This window comes from Schistocerca cancellata, chromosome 1 (assembly GCF_023864275.1).
Source record: "Schistocerca cancellata isolate TAMUIC-IGC-003103 chromosome 1, iqSchCanc2.1, whole genome shotgun sequence".
Lineage (NCBI taxonomy): Eukaryota > Metazoa > Arthropoda > Insecta > Orthoptera > Acrididae > Schistocerca > Schistocerca cancellata.
The window spans coordinates 60,874,905-60,900,475 of NC_064626.1; the positions used below are offsets into that span (position 1 = coordinate 60,874,905).

Below are 25,571 nucleotides of genomic sequence, written 5' to 3' on the forward strand. Positions count from 1 at the left end.
GATACGGAGAGACAGGAACTGTCAATGACATGCCTCGCTCAGGCCGCCCAAGGGCTACTACTGCAGTAGATGATCGCTACCTATGGATTATGGCTCAGAGGAACCCTGACAGCATTGCCACCATGTTGAATAATGCCTTTCATGCAGCCACAGGACATCATGTTTCGGCTTAAGCTGAGCGCAATAGGCTGCCTGATGCGCAATTTCATTCCTGATGTCCAAGGCGAGGTCCATCTTTGCAACCATGACACCATGCAGTGTGGTACAGATGGGCCTAACAACATGCCAAATGGACAGCTCAGGATTGGCATCACCTTCTCTTCACCGATGAGTGTCACATATTCCTTCAACCAGACAAACGTCAGAGATGTGTTTGGAGAAAACCCAATCAGTCTGAACGCCTTAGACACATTGTCCAGTGAGTGCAGCAAGGTGGAGGTTCCCTGATGTTTTGGGGTGGCATTATGTGGGGCTGATGTACACCACTGGTGGTTATGGAAGGCGCTGTAATGGCTGTACGATATGTGAATGCCATCCTCCGACTGATAGGGCAACCATATTGGCAGCATATTTGTGAAGCATTCGTATTAATGGATGACAATTCATGCCCCCATCATGCACATATTCTCAGTGGCTTCCTTCAGGATAACAACATTGCTTGACTAGAGTGGCCAGCATGTTCTCCAGACATCAACCCTATCGAACATGCCTGGGATAGACTGAAAAGGGCTGTTTCTGTACGATGTGGCTCATCATCCACTCTGAGGGATTTCCGCTGAATCATCATAAAGGAGTGGGACAATCTCGACCACCAGTGCCTTGATGCACTTGTGGATAGTATGCCATGATGAATACAGGCATGTGTCAATGCAAGAGGATGTCCTACTGGGTATTAGAGGTACCGGTGTGTACAGCAATCTGGACTACTACCTCTGAAGGTCTCGCTGTATGGTGGCTCAACATGCAATGTGTGGTTTTCATGAGCAATAAAAAATGCGGAAATGATGTTTATGTTGATCTCTATTCAAATTTTTTGTGCAGGTTCTGGAACTCTCGAAACCGAGATGATGCAAAACTTTTTTATGTGTGTGTGTGTAGTACAGGGTCAAAATTTAAACATTACTCACTCCTTTCAACCCAGAAAAACTGAGAAAATTGGCTGGTTCTTTTACATTAGGGTGGGCCTTAAATGGCTTCATGGGTGCCTCCTGAGAAAACCCTGAAAAACAATGTACCACTTGTGGGGATGGTTGCTTCTATAAATTCAATTCATCGTAAATCACTGATATTTTTACTATGTGTTCTTAAGATGATGTTCTTGGAAAAATTTTAAAATTTTTTTCAATATGATTTTCTGTTAGTGAGATCCAGAGGTTTGAAGTTACCATACTTACGCAGAAAACTGCAAAAATTGGTTTGCAGTAATTTTTCCACCCTGGGTTGATATTATCTAAAATACTCTCCATAGAAAATGACTCAGGTTTTAACTCGATAGTTGTTAGACATTTACCTAGAAACATTATTTCCACATTTTTGAAAATATTTAGATACACCTAAAAAATTATGATTTTTGGGTCCCAAAAGTAGACTTTGTGGGGATGACTACGTCTACACTTTATATTTATGGCATAACATCAAAATTGCTACCATATATTCTTATGATGATGGTCTTGCTAACCTTGAAACTTTTCTTGTTCTCATTATCTGTTTCTGAGATCTAGAGTTACTGTACTTCTGCACATAATATGTAGTCTGGGGCATATATGTAGGTTTAAACGATTCAGTGAACACATTTTAAGGTTCTGGAGTCATCACAAGGGTTCTGAGATCATGAGACTACGTTTTTACCCGCCATTTTTCTCCAATAAGACTTTATCCTTGCACTGTCTCTGCTTAATGGGATGAAAAATGCTCTTTTTGGAGCACAAAAAAGTGAATATATTTCTCCTTAAAAGACTCTGACAGAAAAGTAGAGAACCAGTTACCTCAACACTCATTCAACCTTCCTCAATAAAAATTTTGTCTTTCGAATATGTTGGTGCTTTTTTGTGCTGAAAGAGAGTAGCAGAGCGACAGTGACAGTGTAAGACAGAGGAGATAGTGCCAGCTGGAGAGAGAGAGAGAGAGGAGACATTGATAGTGGGAGAAAGAAAGTGGCAGCAAAAAAAAAGAAAAAAAAAGAAAGAAAGAAAGAAAGAGAGAGAGAGAGAGCTGGATGAAGACAACAGCAGTGGGACTGAAGAGAGAGGAGATGGTAATGGTCAGTGAGAGATACCAGCAGAAAAAGAGAGAGCGAGAGAGATGAATGGCGATAGTACCAGTGGCAGTCAAAAGAGGGAGACAGTAGAAATGAAAAAGAGAAATGAGTGGAGGCATACATAGTGATACGTCTGCATAAGCAGAAGACACTAATGATCAAAGTCCGAAAACAATTTATTGGACTATTCAATTAACCAAAACAAATTCTCCAAGTATAACACCAACACAAAAAGTGATCCATCTTCGAATCACAACTACATACAAGAATAAGATAGAAAACAACTGAAATAATTTCCTACTAGTCTCCACTGGAGACTTCTCCAATATACCAAGACAAATCCAGAGATCAATGAGAAGATCCAAGCCGGGCTGCTGGGGCAGCAGCTATTCAAGTCTGCTGGTGGTCGATGAACTGCCGATGTGTGGCCGAGTGCCGGCCTTATAGTGCTTCGGCGGATGAGTACCTCGGAACTATTTTCCATCACGTGGTTTGACATGTGAAAATAGTTCCGGGATCTGCAGCGACCTCTTCCTTATGTTTATGTGGGCCGGTAGTGGCCCCTGGTGGCCATTGGTGTCTTTGCTGTGGTGTTGTTGTTGTGGTTGTTGCTGTGGCCGTTCATCAATATTGCCAGTCGGTTGTGTAGTGCTTCGGTGTGCCTGCAAGGCAGGCAACCCATGGCTGCAGGCTGTCAGTTTGGTTGTTGATACTCTAGGCACCATGATGTCTGGTGGAGAAGGCCACAGCACATAGGCTTTTGGGTTCTGGAGCCCCCAGACTATTGAACTTCAACACAAAAATATATTTGTCCACTTACCTCCATCCCCTACAATCAACTTTAAGTTTTCCAGTCTGTCGGTCAAAAGTCTGAGCAACCATCCCCAAGGGCATGTGTGGAGAAAAGAGAAAGACAGCAGACTGTAAGCAAGAAAGAAAGAGAAATTGGCACTGGAAGAGAAAAGGAATGGGACAAAGATAATGGTTGTGGGCAGAGAGACAGTGAAAGTGGTGGAACAATAAAAATGGACGAAGACTGTGACAGTGGGAGAGACAGGCTAGAGAAAGTGCCAGTGGCAGGGAAAGGAGACAGTGAGCGACAGATATATATAGACAGTGGCAGTGAGAGGGAGACACTGCATAAACAGGCTTGACTGCAAAGAAAGACTGGATAAAAGGATTTAAAATGTTTTGTGTTGAAAGACCACAAATATGTTTATATCCCAAAATCATTGGTGTCAGGACTGAGGCAGCTAGTTCCAGAGTTTTCTGTCAGAATCTTTTAAAGAGGGGCATATCTGTCTTTTTTCTGCTCTGATAGGAGCATTTTTTTTCAGCTGGTCACTTAATACATTGTGTGTTTCATATAAGACTTAATAGAGTACTGCATTTTTTAAAAATTATTTATGTAAGATTTCACTCTTCATTATTACTTCTGAAAATAAATCACAAATCCTACATGCTAAAAGCATTTCATATCTATCACACTCATGCATATATGTAAGTTCCCAAAAAATTGTCACTAGTTGTGCAAATGTTTCTTCAATATCACCAACCTCATATTTCTGCACTTTGATCAGTTTATTGTCAGTAGTAGTGTTTCCGTGTTTTCTTTTGAACATTAATTCTGCATGATTAATTATTACCCTTCTTCACCCAAGGCATCTTCTTCTATTTCCAATCTAACCTTGTAACTCTCCACTTCATTTGAACATGTCTGCAGTAAGATCAGCTACTGGATAAACCCTCATAAAGTATACTGCAGCTTTCTCTGACAGATTTTCATTTGTACTTCTTTCTCTTCTCATTGTCCCTGTAGGTGCCCTATCCTCTGTGCTCTCGGTGGCTCAGATGGATAGAGCATCTGCCATGTAAGCAGGAGATCCCAGGTTCAAGTCCCAGTCGGAGCACACATTTTTAACATGTCCCCAATAAAGATATTATGTTTCTTCGGTGGGTGACGGAATACCACTGTGGGAGGGACAGGAAGGATAGTGGGTAGGACATTCCTTATTTCAGGGCACGATAAGAGTTAGTTAAAACCCTGGCAGAGAATGTGATTCAGTTGCTCCAGTCCTGGGTGGTACTTTCCCTCCTATATAAAAGATACCAACCATTTCCTCCACCGACTTTCCATAGTTCCTCTTCCTTTACCACATGATCCACCTCCCTTTAAACTAACATCACTAATGCCCACGACCTTTCAACTAGTGAACAGTACCTTTCCCAGTGCCCCAAGGATTTCAAACCTACAACCTCTTTCCTAATTGCCATGACCAACTATATCCTCACCCATAATTAATTCTCATTTGAAGGCATTACCTACAAACAAATCTGGGGTGTGGCTATGGGCACTTGCATAGCACCATGCTATGCCAACCTATTCATGGGCCATATTGAGGAATCCTACATAAATACTCACAATTCCAAACCTCTCACCTGGTTCAGATTCAATGATAACATCTTCATGATCTGGACTGAGGGTAAGGACACCCTATTGACATTCCTCCAGAACCTCTACAGTTTCTCCCCCATTTGATTCACCTAATCCTACTGAACCCAACAAGTCACCTTCCTACATGTTGACCTCCACCTACATCAGTACCTCTGTCCACATCAAACCTATCAACCACCAGCAATACCTCCACTTCAACAACTGCAACCCATTTCATACCAAGAAGTCCCTTCCATACAGCCTAGCCACCCATGGCTGTTGCATCTGTAGTAGTGAGCAGTTCCTCTTGAAGTACACTGAGGGTCTTAGGTCTTCACAGACTGTAATTACCCTCCCAACTTGTTCAAAATCAGATCTCCCATGCTTATCTCTTTAGTCACCCACCATCTCTAAAAATCCCACCATCTGGCCATAGAAGAGCACTCCCCTCATGACTCAGTATCTCCCAGGACTGGAGCAACTGAATCACTGTGCTCTGAAACGAGGAATTTCACACCCACTATCCTTCCCACCCCTCCCACAGTGGTATTCCACAACCCACCAAACCTACATTATATCCTCATCCATCCCTACACAACTCCTGCTCACAACACCTTGCTTCCTGCCTCATATCCTATTAATAGACCTAGATGCAAGACCTGTCCCATACATTCTCCCACCACTACTTACTCCAGTCCAGTCACAATCATCATCTATCCCATCAAAGGCAAGGCTACGTGCAAAACCAGTCATGTGATCCACAAGCTAAGCTGCAACCACTGTGCTGCATTCTATGTGGACATGAAACTAGCAAGCTGTCTGTCACCATAAAAGGTCACAAAAAAACTGTGGCCAAGAAACAGCTGTACTACCCCATTGCTGGGCCCGCCACCCAACACAACATTCTTCATTTCAGTGATGTCCGCTTCTGGTGGCTGAGTGGTCAGCGAGACAGAAGTCAATCCTAAGAGCCCGGGTTCAATTCCCAGCTGGGTCAGAGATTTTCTCTGCTCAGGGAGTGGGTGTTGTGTTGTCCTAATCATCACTATTTCATCCCCATCAACATGCATGTCGCAAAAGTGGCATTAAAATGAAAGACTCGCATCCAGCAAACAGTCTACCCGACAGGACGCCCTAGTCACATGACATTTATTTTTATTTCAGTAACTGCTTCACAGCCTGTGCCATATGGATTGTTCCCACCAACATCAGCTCTTCTTAACTGCGCAGGTGGGAATTCTCCCTGCAATTTATCCTATGTTCCTGTAACCCCCATGCCTCAACCTTAGTTAGTCTTTACCTCTACCGACTAGCCCCTTCCAAGTTCCCATTCCAGTACTGCACGGCCCTCTACACCACCAATGCACCCACAGTCTTTTTACCTCTCTCCTTTTCCGCAAACCTCCCTCTCTTGCCATCCATGTGACCTCATGACTGTGCCTAGCTGTGCTACCCTCTCTCCACCTCATCCCTGTACGTTCCCACAGCCAGCATTTTACCATCCCCCACCCCTACCCTACTATCCCTCCCCCTCCCTGCCCTAGCCTCCTCCTTAGCCCCACCACCCGGTTGTGTCTCCCATGTGCAGCTGCTCGCCATGTGGCCTCAGCAGGCAGAGACTGTGGCCATCTGTATGTGAGCTGCATTCATGTGAGTGTGTGTGAGTATGTTCTATCTATGACAATGGTCTTGTTGACCACAAGCTAATTTTTTGATTGTCTTTTTGTTGTGCCTATCTGCGACTCAGCATCTCAGCTATATGGAGAGTAGCAACTATCCTTTTTGTAATATTGTTAGTTTACATCCTGGATTTTCCATTGTTAAATGTTTCCTTTAAATATTTATCACATCCACTTTTTAATTTTTGTTGGATCAGAATTTTTAAATCTCAGAAACATTAAAAAAGCACTCCGTCTTCAGGCCACAAGTGGCCCATCGGGACATCCGACCGCTGTATCATCCTCAGCTGAGGATGCGGATAGGAGGGGTGTGTGGTCAGCACACCGCACTCCCGGTTGTTATGATGGTTGTCTTTGACCGGAGCCGCTACTATTCAGTTGAGTAGCTCCTCAGTTGGCATCACGAAGCTGAGTGCACCCTGAAAAATGGCAACAGCACATGGCGGCCCGGATGGTCACCCATCCAAGTGCCATCCACACCCGACAGCGCTTAACTTCGGTGATCTGACGGGAACCGGTGTATCCACTGCGGCAAGGCCGTTGCCCTCAGAAACATTAAGGAACATCAAAAATACCAATTTCACAAATAGATCATTAAAGTAAACAATTTAAATAAAATTTCAAAGGGAGCTGAAACTGAATGCATTAGGCAACATAAAAGAACTGTCTTAAGTGCAGTCCATGCACCATACACTTGCTCGATCAGCTCAGCTTCTAAAACCACCCGAAACACAAGAAAGACACTTTAAAATTGCATAGCAGAAATAAATTACAGATTACACATGGGTCATCAGTCTTGACGTAATAAACTTAAAGCTAGAGAAACTGTGACTGTTCAAGCCACAAGTGCTTTAATGTAAACAGACAATTGGAGAAAAAGTGTTTTATAACTTTTGAGGATCTGAACACTCAGAATAAAACACACTTACCATTTAAAGGAGTCCATACAAGAGTAGTTTAAAGTTAACATTCAAATGGAAATACAAAAGTTTTGTTAACAGTTTGAACACCTGGGTATTCAATAAAAGACACACATACCATTTTAAAGAATCAATCTTATTGCCTAATAAAGGAATAACAGAACTTGAACTAGAGAAAATATGCTCCCTTTCACCCCTGTCCTAAGAACAACTCAGGCATGTTCCAGTTATCAGGAATGCCAATCCACATTAAGAACACAAATCAAAACAAAGCTACACAAAGCTGTATGCAAGAACACAAAACAAACTCCAGGGCCAAGATCTCAGTAAAAGAACGGCAATTTTCTCAAATCACATCCAACACTTAATCACATACAAGACTAGGTGCTCACCATTTATCTTGATGCCAGACCTTGGGAATAGGGAATGTTAACAGATGCAATCATGCAACCCCAAAGCCAAAGGGAAGCAATGATTCCTCAAATGGAGTTTGCACGTTCTTCATCTTAATTTGTTGCCAACTAGAATGTGGCGACCGGTTCTTCATCCTCATCCTCATTGGGCAAATCACTCCAGTTAGCATTTGAGATCAGCCAACAAGACAAAACTATGCAGAGAGATGTGCATTTGATGAACTTCAAAAGAGCTGCAAAGCTGTTCCCTCATGAGACATCAGGGAATCTGGCAGTAGGAAACAAAATCCAGAGTAGTTCAGAATCAATATGAGCGCATGCATGGCTCATATACTTTCCTGCTATGTGGGAAGCCTCCCATGGTTTCCTTACCAAGATTAAAATTCCCCTTAATGCTTGTGGGATATGTCAGTAGATGATATCGAAAATGCAAAACCAGCTGGCTAATAGTTACAAAAGATGGAAGATGATACCACATCACATTCCATCAGTCATCATCAACAGAGAAGGTTGAAGAAGTTCCAGAGCTGCTGAGGCAGGAAGATACTGACCACAACTACTTCTCCCATTATGAGAAGATACTTAAGACCCCCCACTACCACCATCAATAACTGTTGGATTAGTGGGACACCACTGAGTGAGGTGATGCAGTGGTTAGCACACTGGATTCGCACTCAGGAGGACGAAGGTTCAGACCTACCTCTGGCCATCCAGATTTACATTTTCCATGATTTCCCTAAATTGTTCTGGGCAAATGTCAGGATGGTTCCCTCAGAAGGGCATGCCTGATTACCTTCCCTATCCTCAATAGAATCCAAGCTTCAGCTCTGTCTCTAATAACCTTGATGTCGATAGGACATTAAAACCAATCTTCCTTCCTTCCTTCCTTCCTTAGGGGGACATCAGACTACCCTCTTACCAGTGATAAATGGCTCAATCACTGTTCTGCACATGCAGCAAGCCATGTCAGCAACTGGTCAGAAGTGGACATCATAGAAATGGTCTGGTCGTGCTTTGTTTTGCAACATGTCACTGCACAACGTGTCATGCTCAGGTGCAGGGAGGTTCCAATGCCATCGCCAACCTTCCCTACCAACTCTCTGCTCTGGAAAGGATGGTTCAGTGAGAACTTTGCAAGTGATGATCTGTTGTGTGCAGTTACATTAGTCAGAGATTTTCTTTGAGTTAAATTGTATCTTTGGAGTGCTGGTTGAGTAAGCCTGTGCTTTGCTTGTCTGTAGTGTCAATGTACTGTGCATATGCTCAGCAATATTATGAATAAAATACCATCAATCCTATTCTGCAATCTGCTTGAGTGTGATCCCTGGCACCTACTTACCTGGAATTCCCACATACTCATAAGAAAGTACAGTGCTCAATACTGTGTATTAAACAAAACATTAAACTCTCTTTAACGCATAGTCCAACATGGGATTCAAGGCCATTACATTACAGCATGATGTCATAAAAATGGCTGTTGTGATTATGTAATGATAATTCGGGGTGCAAGTTGTAGTATGGAGTGGAAGCTTAACTGTATGATTGAGAATGCCATCAAGAACAATGCTAACACTGCTCCTCACACTACTGTGAAGATGGATTGACTCTTGTGTGGCATGACAATCCCTGAATGAAGGTTTTTAATGAATGTATGTATGTGGATGGACGATAAATAGTTTGGACAAGAAGAGAATAGAAGCTTTCCAAATGTGGTGCTACAGAAGAATGCTGAAGATTAGATGGGTAGATCACATAACTAATGAGGAAGTATTGAATAGGGTTGGGGAGAAGAGAAGTTTGTGGCACAACTTGACCAGAAGAAGGGATCGGTTGGTAGGACATGTTCTGAGGCATCAAGGGATCACCAATTTAGTATTGGAGGTTAGCGTGGAGGGTAAAAATCGTAGAGGGAGACCAAGAGATGAATACACTAAGCAGATTCAGAAGGATGTAAGTTGCAGTAGGTACTGGGAGATGAAGAAGCTTGCACAGGATAGAGTAGCATGGAGAGCTGCATCCAACCAGTCTCAGGACTGAAGACCACAACAACAACAACATGTATGTGGATGTTGTAAAATCACTCATGGAAGAGGGATTTCAGACATTTATGCAATTGTTGCATTACCCCTCACACAGTCGCATCATACACTGCATGGTGTTGGTACATATTGTGCCCTTCCCAAAGCTTGTGATCGTTTGGATCACAAAATTCTTCTTGGCAAACTAAAACTGATGCATTAATGACATCCCTCTTGCTTGGATAAGGTATTACGTTCATAAGAAGGTGATCTACCCATGCTAATAACACAGTTTGTACACAAAACAAGGAAAATATACAGTCACTACAAACAAAACAAATTATCTGAAGTCCATATTCCAAAGCTGTGTCCAGCCTGAGCTGTAACAGAGTTCCATCCATTACAAATAGAGTAGAGCTGAATAACACCATAGTCAGTATGATAACACTCGGGGTGTGCACTTCAGTGCTAACATCCAGACTGGCTTAGGCTGGGTGTGGGCAGGGTTATATGCCAGAGTCTATTGTGATCCCTCCTGAGGGTACACCTGAGGATCAGAGCCTTCTGAGTAATAGTGTCACAGCAGACAATAGTAGTGTTGTAACAGCTACTTTGTTTCTATCATAATGCCGGGTGGTGCCACTACACCTGCTCCCCCAAGCAGTGATAACCAAGGAGGAGACAACAGCAGTGCATAGTGCATGGGAGCTGCACCAAGGAAGGTAGAGAGTTAAAGTCCACGGACATCAATGTGAAAGGTCGAGGCAGGATGAGGCTTGATGGGTGCTGCTCGAAGTGGTACAGGACCAGAGGGCCAGTTGGTAACAGATAAACAGGCAACTGTTGGCCAGGATGCTGGATGTGAAGTTGGTTCCAATAGCGCCACAGGTGTCTGCAAGCACAGGCTACACAATACAGGGCTATTACAAATGATTGAAGCGATTTCATAAATTCACTGTAGCTCCATTCATTGACATATGGTCACGACACACTACAGATACGTAGAAAAACTCATAAAGTTTTGTTCGGCTGACGCCACACTTCAGGTTTCTGCCACCAGAGCGCTCGAGAGTGCAGTGAGACAAAATGGCGACAGGAGCCGAGAAAGCATATGTCCTGCTTGAAATGCACTCACATCAGTCAGTCATAACAGTGCAACGACACTTCAGGACGAAGTTCAACAAAGATCCACCAACTGCTAACTCCATTCGGCGATGGTATACGCAGTTTAAAGCTTCTGGATGCCTCTGTAAGGGGAAATCAACGGGTCGGCCTGCAGTGAGCGAAGAAACGGTTGAACGCGTGCGGGGAAGTTTCACGCGTAGCCCGCGGAAGTCGACGAATAAAGCAAGCAGGGAGCTAAACGTACCACAGCCGACGGTTTGGAAAATCTTACGGAAAAGGCTAAAGCAGAAGCCTTACCGTTTACAATTACTACAAGCCCTGACACCCGATGACAAAGTCAAACGCTTTGAAATTTCGGCGCGGTTGTAACAGCTCATGGAAGAGGATGCGTTCAGTGCGAAACTTGTTTTCAGTGATGAAGCAACATTTTTTCTTAATGGTGAAGTGAACAGACACAATGTGCGAATGTGGGCGGTAGAGAATCCTCACGCATTCGTGCAGCAAATTCGAAATTCACCAAAAGTTAACGTGTTTTGTGCAATCTCATGGTTTAAAGTTTACAGCCCCTTTTTCTTCTGCGAAAAAAACGTTACAGGACACGTGTATCTGGACATGCTGGAAAATTGGCTCATGCCACAACTGGAGACCGACAGCGCCGACTTCATCTTTCAACAGGATGGTGCTCCACCGCACTTCCATCATGATGTTCGGCATTTCTTAAACAGGAGATTGGAAAACCGATGGATCGGTCGTGGTGGAGATCATGATCGGCAATTCATGTCATGGCCTCCACGCTCTCCCGACTTAACCCCATGCGATTTCTTTCTGTGGGGTTATGTGAAAGATTCAGTGTTTAAACCTCCTCTACCAAGAAACGTGCCAGAACTGAGAGCTCACATCAACGATGCTTTCGAACTCATTGATGGGGACATGCTGCGCCGAGTGTGGGAGGAACTTGATTATCGGCTTGATGTCTGCCGAATCACTAAAGGGGCACATATCGAACATTTGTGAATGCCTAAAAAAACTTTTTGAGTTTTTGTATGTGTGTGCAAAGCATTGTGAAAATATCTCAAATAATAAAGTTATTGTAGAGCTGTGAAATCGCTTCTATCATTTGTAATAACCCTGTGTATAAGATAGACCAATGGCTGGGTGGAGAGGATCATGTGAATCCAGGTTCTGTGATGCCTGAACTGCTGGGTCCACAATGGGGTGTGAATCCAGAAAGAAGAGAATTCTGCTCTGATGGTGGCTGCATCATATGCAAGAGGGTGCATTGAGGATGACCACAAAACTGTTCGACAAGGCTGCAGCCTGCAGCCCTCGACATAGGTGGCACTGTATGCTACCAGATAGCTACAGAGGCCATTAGATGCAGCATTTGACATCATTTCCTTGCGGAGGTGTGGTTTAAAGGTGCAGACAAAGCATGCTGCACAGCTGTTAGAAGCCAGGGGAATAGGTATGACGCGAAGGTGTTGAATTCCATAATGGATGTGAAATTGTTTGAAGTCATAGGTTGTAAGTGCTGTCCTGTTATCAGAAACCAAGGAATGTAGGGTGCCTTCAGGGGCAAAAGACTTTTTCCAAGGCCACTGTAATAGTGGTAGTGGTGACTTGAAAAATGCAGAACATCAATGAGAAGTGAGAAATGAATCAAATCATTCCTGATCAGTTACGTGGAACCCAAAATTAGGCCAGCAAAATCTAAGCGGATACACTCCCATTTTTCTGCAGCATTGGGTTGGGGAGCCACTGGAAATGTGATCATATCCAGTCACTTGTGTTGTTCACAGCGAACAAGATGGCATAATGTCAGATTTTTATGAGCGGCGGCCGTGGCATCGCATGATGTTATGCTGAAGCTGGACACAGCTAAATACAGGTCAGAATCAAGCTGGAAACACAACATTTCATGTTGGTTGAAGTCTGAGTCGTGTCCCATGGTGAATCAGGACAGTGTGACCATATTTATGTGTAATGTTGTTGCTCGATAGTGGATAGAATAATGAAAGTATAGACGCCAGTCTTGAAGGCGTTGGGTTGGTAAAATATATCTGAAGCCAAAGATGGGTAGTAATTGTGATGAGCCATGACAAGATGACATTTTTGTCCAAGTCTACATCGGTACACTGAACGCCACCAGATGGTGTGTGGAGGAGGGTACTTCTTCTGTACCGCTAAATCACTGCCCCACCTCTTTCCATGTTCCATTCGTGAATGGTGCGTGGGAAGAATGATGGTTGATAAACCTCTGTATTAGCGCTAATTTCTCGAATTTTCACGTTGTGGTCATTTTGTCAGACGCATTGGGGAGGAAGTAATATGCTGTATGTCTCCTCCCAGAATTCATTTTCTCGGAATTTCAGTAGTAAACTACTCCTTGATGAACAACACCTCTCTTATTGCGTCTGCTTCAAGAGTTTGTTGAGCATTTGTGTAACACCTCGCGCCGACTAAACACTAACCGATTCAGTGTCCTACATTGTGAGGATCCGAGACTGATGAACAGTACTCAAGAATCGGTCGAACATGTGTTTTGTATGCTACTTCTTTTGACGACGAGTTACATTTTCTTAAGATTCTTCCCATGAATCTCAGTCTGCCATCTGCTTTTCCTATTGTTTGTTTTGCGTAGTCATTCCACTTACTCCTTTCGTGGCTAATATTTGTTTTGCATATCTTTGAAAAATAAAATGTCAAAAACTGTCTTTCTTTATGGTAAATAATAGGCCTTCATTACCAAAAAATTTTTAAGTTGGCTGATTTTGAAAATCGGTAAAGTCATGAAGCTAACGAGATCCATATTTTCATGTGGACCTAGTATTTTCTGACTTAGATTTTTAATGTTAGAACAGTTTTATCAGGATCGTTATTATGGTAAAAAGTATACGGTAATAAATCAGTAGCAAAAGTCGTTTATTCTCCTGACAATTAAAAACATGACATATCACACCCAAGTTCCATAGATCATGAATGCGACATTTCGTAATGATGTGGAACATGTCAGTTTAACATAATATACATTACACAATATAACTTTTTTCTTTTCTTTTACAGTTACTACTGCGTTTCTAAAAATTCATCTACTGAGTGGAAGAATTGAGTGGAAGAAGTTGTGGTTCAGAAATTCTTTTCATTTGTTTTTAAATGTTTGTTGGATATCTGTCAGACTTACTTACTGAGGTTCTCACATTTCAAAAGAATGTCTATGATGTATAAGAGGACACAGTTACTTCTGACATTCTTTGGTACTGAAAAGATGGGGTATTGATCTGATTTTCGTGAAACAGACACACTAAAAACACACGCCGCCCTACTTGATCGCTTACAGCCCTCTCATATCCTCTTCATGGTCCGCAGTATTTTTCTTCAAATTCTGGAAGCATCTCGCTACATGGTAGCACAAGACAAGTATGAGATATAGGCTTCTGAACGCTCAAAACTGCGATTGCTTTAGTGGCCTATCCCATCATCCATGAAAGGACTAAGGTAGTTCCGGATGGTTACTCCTAGATATTTTACAGTAGACACTGTTTCAGTAATTTATCATCAATGATTGAGTTGCACAGTAGTGTATTTCTTCTCCTATTTGTTTGCAATATATTACATTATTTAGGTCCAGGAAAAACTAACTACCAGTATTTGCACAATTCATCAACTGCATGTCTTTTTGCAAATCTCTACTGTCTTTTGGCGCTGCTACCTCCTTATAGACAACCACATTATCTGCAAACAGTCTTATGGAACTTCTGACATTTTCCAATAGATCATTTACATATGTTGTAACAGCAAAGATTCTGTTGCACTAACTTGGTGTACTCCTAAAATAATAACAGCCGGGCAACGGCTCTGCCGCTAGCGAGATCCGTCACCGCTTGTGTGGTTGTTTCGTGGACTTGAGTTGTTCGCAGGTAACTTCCGTCAGATATGGATATCATTTTACACAATAAGTAACTCCTCAATTCCGAGTCGGGCGTAAGCTACAATATAATATCTCATCAGAGAATCCGTGCAGTCCTTCCCATAGGGAACGTTTAAAATTCCAATTCTTACTTTATCACTGTAGGCTGGCAGCCCAGTATCACCGTGTGATTTTCGGTGCCAAAATTCTAGCCTGGCTGCAATAATATATTTCTTTGTTGATAAATATTCTTGTAAAACATTCCAGGAAACTCACGTTCTGCCGCATTCGTTAACAGCTCTAGGTTGTGTGCTAGATCATAGAGTTTAGAATTCACTTTTTGCATACGTGGTGACTGCCATTTTTTTTTCTTACTGGTTCTACAGTAGTGCAGCATAGATTCATATTCATCAAGATGAGCCTGTTGGAGTTTTAGTTTACCGAAAGCACTCCAAGATAGTTTTACTTTTCTGTTTATTTCTATAGCTGTCCATTCTGTGGTAGTACTCATAACTTGTTGTCAGTTACAAATTCGACTAGTAAAAATTTTCCTTTTGTGGAAAATCGACTATTAAATGCCTAGGTCCTATGTCCATTATCCAGAGAAGGAGGTGAAATCAACAGGTAGTGACATTTCCGCCACTGCACAGCTTCTTGGGCTCCGTAGCTGCAGTACACTCAAAACCATAACTGGTAACAAAAGTCAGTTGGTAGTATTTCATTATTATCGCAGTGCCGTAAGACGAAATCGCATGTCCGAAGGAACATTACAGCGTACTTCTTAGTAACATAGGTACTGCAATTTCGTAATTATTCGCCAGTACCAGGCCATAGACTCTCGATAAATATGACTTTCCTGGACGGGAATATGCAAAACATACGAGTTCAGGTTGTGACGCATGGACGATGACGTACGGAAATTTGATCCTGGCCGCGATCCGTGTACGGATAGCCGAAGCAGGTAAAGCGACCACTCAAAACAGCGGGCAATCCATGTTCGAGTCCAGGCCCAGAATAAATTTTCTCTGTCCCCATTGTAATATACTGTCGAGGATTGTTCATACTCGCAACTCGAAATACATTTCTTGTAGTCTGATTTTGTCTTGACGGTCCCAGCGGGAGCAATACATATTGGGGAAGATCTATAAAATCTTCTCTTAATACCGCTGTTGGTTCCTGAAATTTTGTAAGCAAGCTTCCGTGGCATGATTTTCTTGTCTTCAGAAATCTCCCAATCTAGATGTTTCAATTGTTTTTGACGCTTTGCTGAAGGTCAAACAAATCTGTGACCATTCGTGCAGCCCTCCCCAGTTAGTCCTATTTGGTCCAGATCCCACACACCTCAGCAGTATTCTAAGATGATATGTGTAAATGACTTGTAAGCAGTCACTCTTGTACACTGACTCCATTTTACTGGTATCCTGCCAATGAACCAATGTCTGGCACCCGTTTATCCTATGACTGGGACTACGTGGTCATTCCATTTCAAGACCGTACGTTTTGTTACACGAAGATGTTGATGTGAGTTGACTGATTATAACTGTGAATCACTGATTTTGTAGTCATAAGCTACGATGTGTTTTCGTTTTATGAAGTCCATAATTTGACATTTCTGCACTTTTAAAGGAAGATACCAGAGCTTGAACGATTTTGAAATTTTATCAAAATCTGATTAAATATTTCTGCACCTTTATCCAGTCAGTACTTCATTACCTCATTATAAGTAACTGAACTATCTGCAAAATATCTGGGTTTCCTATTAATATTGTCTGTAAGGTCATCAGTGTGCAATATGAACAACAACGATTTATTAAAGAAATGTATAGAAACAGGTCTGGTTTAGTTGTTTATGTGTTAAAGAAGTATTTTTTAGTTTTCATCTCTTTAAAAGTGTCAGTGTATTTTCTAAGTTTATTTATGTTCTAAAGTTTTCGTGTATTGGATGATATCTGATCTCGTTTGGGGGCAAAGATCTTACAAGCAGAGAGGTTGCGAACCACTGCTGTGAGCAGATTTCAGGTAGAAATTATTACGAAGGAGAGGAGACGAACTGCTAAATATGTGCTTTTCTACTTATCATGGACCGCCTGGTGCAGAACCTCTGCTGAACAGGAAACGTGCTTCAACCTGGTCATGTAACACCAAGTGCTCAATACTAAAAAAACAATTGTCCCAACGTTTTGAATGCATAGCCTGAAACAATAGGCCTTGGAATGTGCAACATTAAGGGCAATTTGGCTGAGCTCCAATTCTTGGAAAATAGTGAATCCAGTAGTAAAATTAATAGTAACTAGGATTTTATAATTCCTTCACAAGTTACACATTTGTGTTTCAGACGCGATAACTACACCTCACATGGATATTTCTTAAAGATTTATAAAAGTAAAAGTATGTAAATCATGCAGGTAAATGTCACATTATTTACTGATCCTTCTTCACGAGTTATTAATATATTTTTGTTTTGTTAACAGCTTCCCATTGATGCGTTTGTAGAGCTGAGTATCAAGAGGATAGTGCGTGAAATTGAGACAGAAACCAAGAGAGTAATGAAGGTTTGGGAGGAGGAAGAAAGGGCCTACACTTCTCTAAAGACTCAAGACTGAACTCAAATTAATGTTTTGTGCGTTTTGTTCTATATTATGATGTGTTCAGCGTTAATAGCTGTACATGTGGTGTAAAGGAAGATCGTGTTGAAAATATATTTATGTCTCTAAGAGAAACAATCAAAGCTCATCAGATACTCAAAAAGAAAATCAGCATACAATATTTTGGACAGCTGTTTTAATAAATTACCGAACAACATGATTTAAGCACTCTGTAGTAAAAGAAACTTTCTTCCTATCGAGTTCTGTGATTCGACAGCTCGTCAGAAGATTACGAGTGCTCTTTGTTGTTGTGCCTGCTAATAGTCTCCAGAGAATTACCAGAAGTCAGTTATCTAGTTCCTCCGCCTTATTATCTCCTGTAATAGTCCTACAGCCTACAGAGGAAGCAATAGATGTGTAAATTTAATTACTTTTGATGGTACCAATGATTCTATCCCTTGTGTCACAAACTTCAAAAATGGTACTGTCAGTAGCTAAAGAGAGGAATAAAAAGGAAACGGATTGGAGCTTAGCCAATGATCAATTTGGCTTTAGAACAGGAAAATCAATATTGGCACTACATCAAATTTTGGAAAGAAAAGCAGAAGTAAACAGAAAAATACGTATATCATTTATCGACCTAGAAAAAGCATTCGATATGGATGATTGGAAGTTGTTATTTAAGCAATGCGCTAATTAGAACTAGACTGGAAGGACAGGCGATTAATTTTGAGTATATACCAAGTCAAAGTACTGAACTACAGTAGATACTAACGGTACAAACAAAGAAGCAAGAATGGTTCAAAAATGGCTCTGAGCACTATGGGACTTAACATCTTAGGTCATCAGTCCCCTAGGACTTAGAACTACTTAAACCTAACTAACCTAAGGACATCACACACATCCATGCCCGAGGCAGGATTCGAACCTGCGACCGTAGCAGTCCCGCGGTTCCGGACTGCAGCGCCTAGAACCGCAAGACCACCGCGGCCGGCAAGAATGGGAAGAGGAGTAAGACAGGGATGCCCTCTATTACTTTACTTATTCAGTATGTATTCACCGATGGCAATGCATCAATGGCAAACTAAGAGAAAGAAAGAAAGAAAATGATTGAGGTCTTAAATCAAGCGATAACAAAACTAAAAATAAGTGTAAGGAAGACAAAAGCCGCGGTTATAGACGAGAAAGGGGATGAGGTAAGACTGACATAAAAATAGGCAATGAGCAACTCGTGGAAATAACCGACTTTAACTATCTTTGTAGCATTGTGCAGGAAGCAGGAAAACACTCATATGTCTCAGTGAAATCGAGAGAAGAATAACATTGCTCAAGAGTGTCTTCCGAAACAAGCACATCAACTTCCACACTAAGAAAAGATATGTAAAGACGTCTGCGTGGATTGCCCTGACATACAGATGTGAAACCTGAACATTAGCAAGGCACTAGAAAGCTCGCCTGGAAACGTGGTTCTGGAGGATTATAAGAACTTGGTGGACTGACAGGGAAACGAATGAGATTGTTCCACAGGAAACAGGAAGGAAGAAAGTACTACACAAAGTTATAGACCGACACAAAGCAAAACTAGATGGACAGTTAATTAGACTTGATATTCTTCTACAAAACATTTTCGAAGGCAAGATCGTTGGGAAGGAAACGACGAGGCGAAGGAGAAAATCCTCTTTATTTTTTTTTAATTTAAAGCATGATCAATGGGATGGGATGTTTTTCATTCAAGGAGATAAAGAGAACCGCTGAAGATAGAAAGCTGTGGCTACCGAGATAAGGCTTAGGTTTTTGAAACAAGAAGAATATACCAACTATGAACTAGTGTCGCTGTTCAGACCTTTAGGTGTAAAACTAAAGTTACATGAAACACAATGATCTCAAACGCTACTGTGGCTATGAAGTCATACGCAACAGAATTATTCCATAAAATGTTCTCGGTTAACTTACCGCATCAAACTTCACACGACAAGCTAACTCAGAACTTTCACCCATTCCTGCCCAAGCTATGAAAAACTGTACCAAAGGATTTAATATTTAGAGAGAATATTACTTCTTACCAAAGCAGCTAACAATAAGATTACTGCATTGTGAGTTTGGTACATACATGAATTAAAACAAATGTACATACACCAGATTACAAAATATAGTGTTGTTTTACTTCACTTGAGCCGATCAGTTCTTGTGATCAAACGAACAACACAGCGTTACGACTGTCTGTCGTTTTTGTGTGTACACAGCTAAAGATTTTCCTCGTCTACAGCAAAGGTACAGCGACGACACGACAGGATACCCAGTGCATGAGCTTAACTCCATGCTGTTTTATGGCTCTAGATATCGAAAGGGACTCTTTAAGTTCCATCGGGCAGGAAAGAATTAACGACTCTGAGATACTGGCAGAACAAAAATGGACTGATTATGCATCGAAGGAAGCATAGGAAACGCTTCATACTATGGGCGTCGAGTTTATGGTATCCATATGCAGCAGTAGGTGCCCACGGGCTAATTTGAGTCTCATGGAAATGAGACACTGTACCCACCACTTTTTGTCCTCTTGCACAAAAGTTAAAAATAATGACTGCCCTCAAACCTCATGAAACAATGACCAACTCATTTTCTGTGGGTGAAATGGTTTTAGCTTCTATCTACACCACCCACTGTCCTCAACAAATTTTCGCGTTCAAAGTATTTCGTTGAATCCACGTTTCGCGTTCTGTCACAAAGCGAGGTTTTCACATTATTCTCCAGCTTTATCAAACAAGATTTAGAAATGTTCTTCTTCGATCGTGTTTGGGCGGGAGTGGACATACATCTTTGGGGCGTGCATCCGGAACTACATGAGGAGTACGATGATACTTGCTTAACAAGTGAAAGTGGTATGGAAAGAAGTGTCGAGCCATGTAGTTCATCATCCTTGTCTGACGGATAGCCACAAATACCATCTCCAATAAAACTTGGTGAAGGACAATCGTTGTCCAATGACCGGGTATTAAACATAGTTACGTACATGGAAGATTATCTGAAGCATAGTAAAAAAACAATTATGAAGAGATTTCCAAGAATTCCGTAGAAACATGACTGTGTAGTGCATGAGAGCAATTACAGATGTTCAAGAGAGGACAAGGCACGCTAGTTACAAAAATTGGTGTTTGCGCGTTTCAGGGAAGTTCGACACAATTTGTAAGATGTGCATGATAGTCACCTATCGCGTTATGCACATGAAATTATTCGCGACGTACGAGTCGACTGCAATGATTTCAGGGGAAGCGGTGGATGGCGGCATAATTCCAAACAGTGATACAGAATTGGAAGACGTAATATAACGAAATTCAAACAAAGCATCAACTTGACGATGCACATCAAATTGCGGAATCGATCCGAAAATTTGTAAATGAGATAAACAAACTTATCCCATCGTTCGTTAACGAACCTGTTTTCAACTCTGACGAATCGGGATTTGAAGAGGACATGCATATGAAAGGACCCTGGAAATTAGAGGCACCGAGAGAGTTCTGTCAAGACCAACTAATATCAATGCCTTAACGCATTCGTACACAATTATGCTGACTGTGAACCCGGCTGGTAAATTGGCCAGAAAGTTAAATATTATCCAGAATGAGATTTTCACTCTGCAGCGGAGTGTGCGCTGATATGAAACTTCCTGACAGATTAAAACTGTGTGCCCGACCGAGACTCGAACTCGGGACCTTTGCCTTTCGCGGGCAAGCGCTCTACCATCTGAGCTACCGAAGCACGACTCACGCCCGGTACTCACAGCTTTACTTCTGCCAGTATCTCGTCTCCTACCTTCCAAACTTTACAGAAGCTCTCCTGCGGAAACTTGCAGAACTAGCACTCCTGAAAGAAAGGATATTGCGGAGACATGGCTTAGCCACAGCCTGGGGGAGGTTTCCAGAATGAGATTTTCACTCTGCAGCGGAGTGTGCGCTGATATGAAGGTAGGAGACGAGAGACGAGATACTGACAGAAGTAAAGCTGTGAGGACCGGGCGTGAGTCGTGCTTCGGTAGCTCAGATGGTAGAGCGCTTGCCCGCGAAAGGCAAAGGTCCCGAGTTCGAGTATCGGTCGGGCATGCAGTTTTAATCTGTCAGGAAGTTTTAAATATTATGCTGCGAGAAGCTGGGGGTGCTCTGCCCCGTACGATTCTTTCTGATGTCCGGGGATGTCCGTGATCTTGCAAGGGCAGGGAATATTCACGTCACAGCAAGCAAGAGTGGGAAAACTGGCGTAAGAGAACTACAAGTATGGTATGAGCACTGCTTTTGCCCGATAGCTGGTCAAAACAATTAGCTTTTGCTTGTTTCCTGGTCTGCGTGCAGAAGTCATATTCCTTTAGAGCAAGCTTCTGAAAAGGATGTGTAATTGCACTTCGTACCACCTGGAACCACTGGACTTATTCAGCTTCTGGACGTCTGTTTTTTTCAGCATCTATGAAACATATTGTCGCACTATCTGCAGCTACGCGTTAAAACATAACCAGTTAACGATAAGCTCCGCGACCGAGGTTTCGCATTCGGTTGCACGCCATCAAATTCCGTCAGTTCTCATCGCCCCGTTACACCAATGTGATTTTATAGGTATTCTTTAAGAGTGGATTCCTAACTGAACGTCCTGCACGGTTTGTAACTCCCAAGCAGTTCGCCTTCGATCTTGATGGTGCCAACCTTCGTGATCGCTGTGGCGCGCCATCTTTCATTCGGTGTACATGGTACAAGTCAATGGTTTGTTTGAATATTTCTCGAATGTTGATGTCCATTTTGTGAAGTTGTTGTTGTTGTTGTTGTTGTGGTTTTCAGTCCTGAGACTGGTTTGATGCAGCTCTCCATGCTACTCTATCCTGTGCAAGCTTCTTCATTCCCAGTACCTACTGCAACCTACATCCTTCTGAATCTGCTTAGTGTATTCATCTCTTGGTCTCCCCCTACGATTTTTACCCTCCACGCTGCCCTCCAATACTAAATTGGTGATCCCTTGATGCCTCAGAACATGTCCTACCAACCGATCCCTTCTTCTGGTCAAGTTGTGCCACAAACTTCTCTTCTCCCCAATCCTATTCAATACTTCCTCATTAGTTATGTGATCTACCCATCTAATCTTCAGCATTCTTCTGCAGCACCACATTTCGAAAGCTTCTATTCTCTTCTTGTACAAACTATTTATCGTCCATGTTTCACTTCCATACATGGCTACACTCCATACAAATACTTTCAGAAATGACTTCCTGACACTTAAATCTATACTCGATGTTAACAAATTTCTCTTCTTGAGAAACGCTTTCCTTGCCATTGCCAGTCTACATTTTATATCCTCTCTACTTCGCCCATCATCAGTTATTTTGCTCCCCAAATAGCAAAACTCCTTTACTACTTTAAGTGTCTCATTTCCTAATCTAATTCCCTCATCATCACCCGACTTAATTCGACTAGATTCCATTATCCTCGTTTTGATTTTGTTGATGTTCATCTTATATCCTCCCTTCAAGACACCATCCATTCCGTTCAACTGCTCTTCCAAGTCCTTTGCTGTCTCTGACAGAATTACAATGTCATCGGCAAACCTCAAAGTTTTTATTTCTTCTCCATGGATTTTAATACCTTCTCCGAATTTTTCTTTTGTTTCCTTTACTGCTTGCTCAATATAGAGATTGAATAACATCGGGGAGAGGCTACAACCCTGTCTTACTCCCTTCCCAACCACTGCTTCCCTTTCATGTCCCTCGGCTCTTATAACTGCCATCTGGTTTCTGTACAAATTGTAAATAGCCTTTCGCTCCCTGTATTTTACCCGTGCCACCTTTAGAATTTGAAAGAGAGTATTCCAGTCAACATTGTCAAAAGCTTTCTCTAAGTCTACAAATGCTAGAAGTGTAATACATAAATCCCATAGAAGGTTGATCTGTGTACCTCCAGGACACTCATCTTCGGTCGCCCTCTTGAGGCACACTGTGAGTCATTAGCAGCTATTACTTTTCCTGTCATAGTGGTTAATACAACACTTTCAAAGGAGCCTTACTCAAGACTGAACTTGCGACCTCGCACTCAAGAGGTCCCTTATAAAGAGATAAGAGGCACCACTTCAAACTGCTGTAGCTACGTTATACACGAACGAGAATGAACTAAATCTGAAGTCGGTTTACAGATCGCAAAGGGAGACCTTGACTACACTACAACTGAGATGTTGCTTGATTTCGTAGCGCACCCAAAGACAACATTATTTGATTATAATGCTCATCACTCTGCTTGGGGCTCAGACCAATACTACAGCGTCGGCAAAATGATAGCGGAAATTGACGACGAAGAGAACATTTTAAACGACGGTTCCCCGACGAGTATAGCTGTACCAAACCAACGATTGAGCGCTTTAGGTATATGTTTATTACTGAGACTTCACATGGAAGGAAGTCACAGAACCCCTTTGATCTAATCATCTACAAACCATTCTCAGAAGTCACACACTGACGATATTTGGTCTCACGCAGACAGTCTACAAGTGGAACATTCAGAAAGCAGACATGAACAAGTACACTACTAAGCTTTCGGAAAAGATACAGACGTTTGCAAAGTATGGAGAAACAAAAGCAGAGTGCTTGAATTTTGTTGCTTGCATTTTTGATGCAGCAGTATTTACCCCACAAAATGGCCCTTTGTTTGGAATACTCAAAAACTACACTACTGGCAATTAAAATTGCGACACCACGAAGATGACGTGCTACAGACGCGAAATTTAACCTACAGGAAGAAGATGCAGTGATATGCAAATGATTAGCTTTTCAGAGCATTCACACAAGGTTGGCGCCGGTGGCGACACCTACAACAGGCTGACATGAGGAAAGTTTCCAACCGATTTCTCATACACAAACAGCAGTTGACCGGCGTTGCCTGGTGAAACGTTGTTGTGAGGCCTCGTGTAAGGAGGAAAAATGCGTACCATCACGTTTCCGACTTTGATAAAGGTAGGATTGTAGCCTCTCGCGATTGCGGTTTATCGTATCGCGACATTGTTGCTCGCATTGGTTGAGATCCAATGACTGTTAGCAGAATATGGAATCGGTGGGTTCAGGAGGGTAATATGGAACGCCGTGATGGATCCCAATGGCCTCGTTTCACTTGCAGTCGAGATGACAGGCATCTTATCCGCATGGCTGTAACGGATTGTGCAGCCACGTCTCGATCCCTGAGTCAAGAGATAGGAACGTTTGCAAGACAACAACCATCTGCACGAACAGTTCGACTACGTTTGCAGCAGCATGGACTATCAGCTCGGAGACCATGGCTGCGGATACCCTTGACGCTGCATCACAGACAGTAGCGCCTGGGTGCACAAATGGCAAAACGTCATTTTTTCGGATGAATCCAGGTTTTGTTTACAGCATCATGATGGTCGCATCCGTGTTTGGCGACATCACGGTGAACGGACATTGAAAGCGTGTATTCGTCATCGCCATACTGGCGTATCACCCGGCGCGATGGTATGGGGCGTTGTTGGTTACACGTCTCGGTCACCTCTTGTTCGCATTGACGGCACTTTGAACAGTAAACGTTACATGTGAGATGTGTTACGACCCGTGGCTCTACCCATCATTAGATCCCTGCGAAACCCTACGTTTCAGCAGGATAATGCACGCCACCGTGTTGCAGGTCCTGTACGGGCCTTTCTGGATACAGAAACTGTTCGACTGCTGCCCTGGCCAGCACGTTCTCCAGATCTCTCACCAATAGAAAACGTCTAATCAATGGTGGCCTATCAACTGGCTCGTCACAATACGCCAGTCACTACTCTTGATGAACTGTGGTATCGTGTTGAAGCTGCATGGGCAGCTGTACCTGCACACGCCATCCAAGCTCCGTTTGACTCAATGCCCAGGCGTATCAAGGTCGTTATTACGCCCAGAGGTGGTTGTTCTGGGTACTGATTTCTCATGATCTATGCACCCAAATTGCGTGAAAATGTAATCACGTGTCAGTTCTAGTATAATACATTTGTCCAATGAATACCCGTTTATCATCTGCATTTCTTCTCGGTGTAGTAATTTTAATGGCCAGTAGTGTAGATAGACGTCAGTACAATGCACTTCGTGTATGCGTGGGGGTATGCAGTGTACACCGACTAGCACTCTCTACACTGAGGTAACAGAAGTCATGGAAAAGCGATATGGACGTATACAGGTGTCGGTAGTATCGCGTACATGGGAGAATAAAGGGTCACTGCA

The 25,571-nt window shown here is 42.4% G+C and overlaps 1 protein-coding gene and 1 pseudogene across 1 annotated transcript in view; one reads left to right on the forward strand and one right to left on the reverse strand.

Moving 5' to 3' along the window:
• The window catches only part of LOC126164933 (uncharacterized), a 35,130-nt gene extending 17,693 nt beyond the window's left edge, over positions 1–17,437 (forward strand). Inside the window, exon 2 of the mRNA XM_049920279.1 lies at positions 17,225–17,437. Within this exon, the coding sequence (XP_049776236.1) occupies positions 17,225–17,356 (132 nt within the window). The 3' untranslated portion in view covers positions 17,357–17,437. The remainder of the gene's footprint in view (positions 1–17,224) is intronic.
• Positions 6,798–6,915, reverse strand: LOC126102064 (5S ribosomal RNA; annotated as a pseudogene).
• Positions 17,438–25,571: the final 8,134 nt, after the last annotated feature.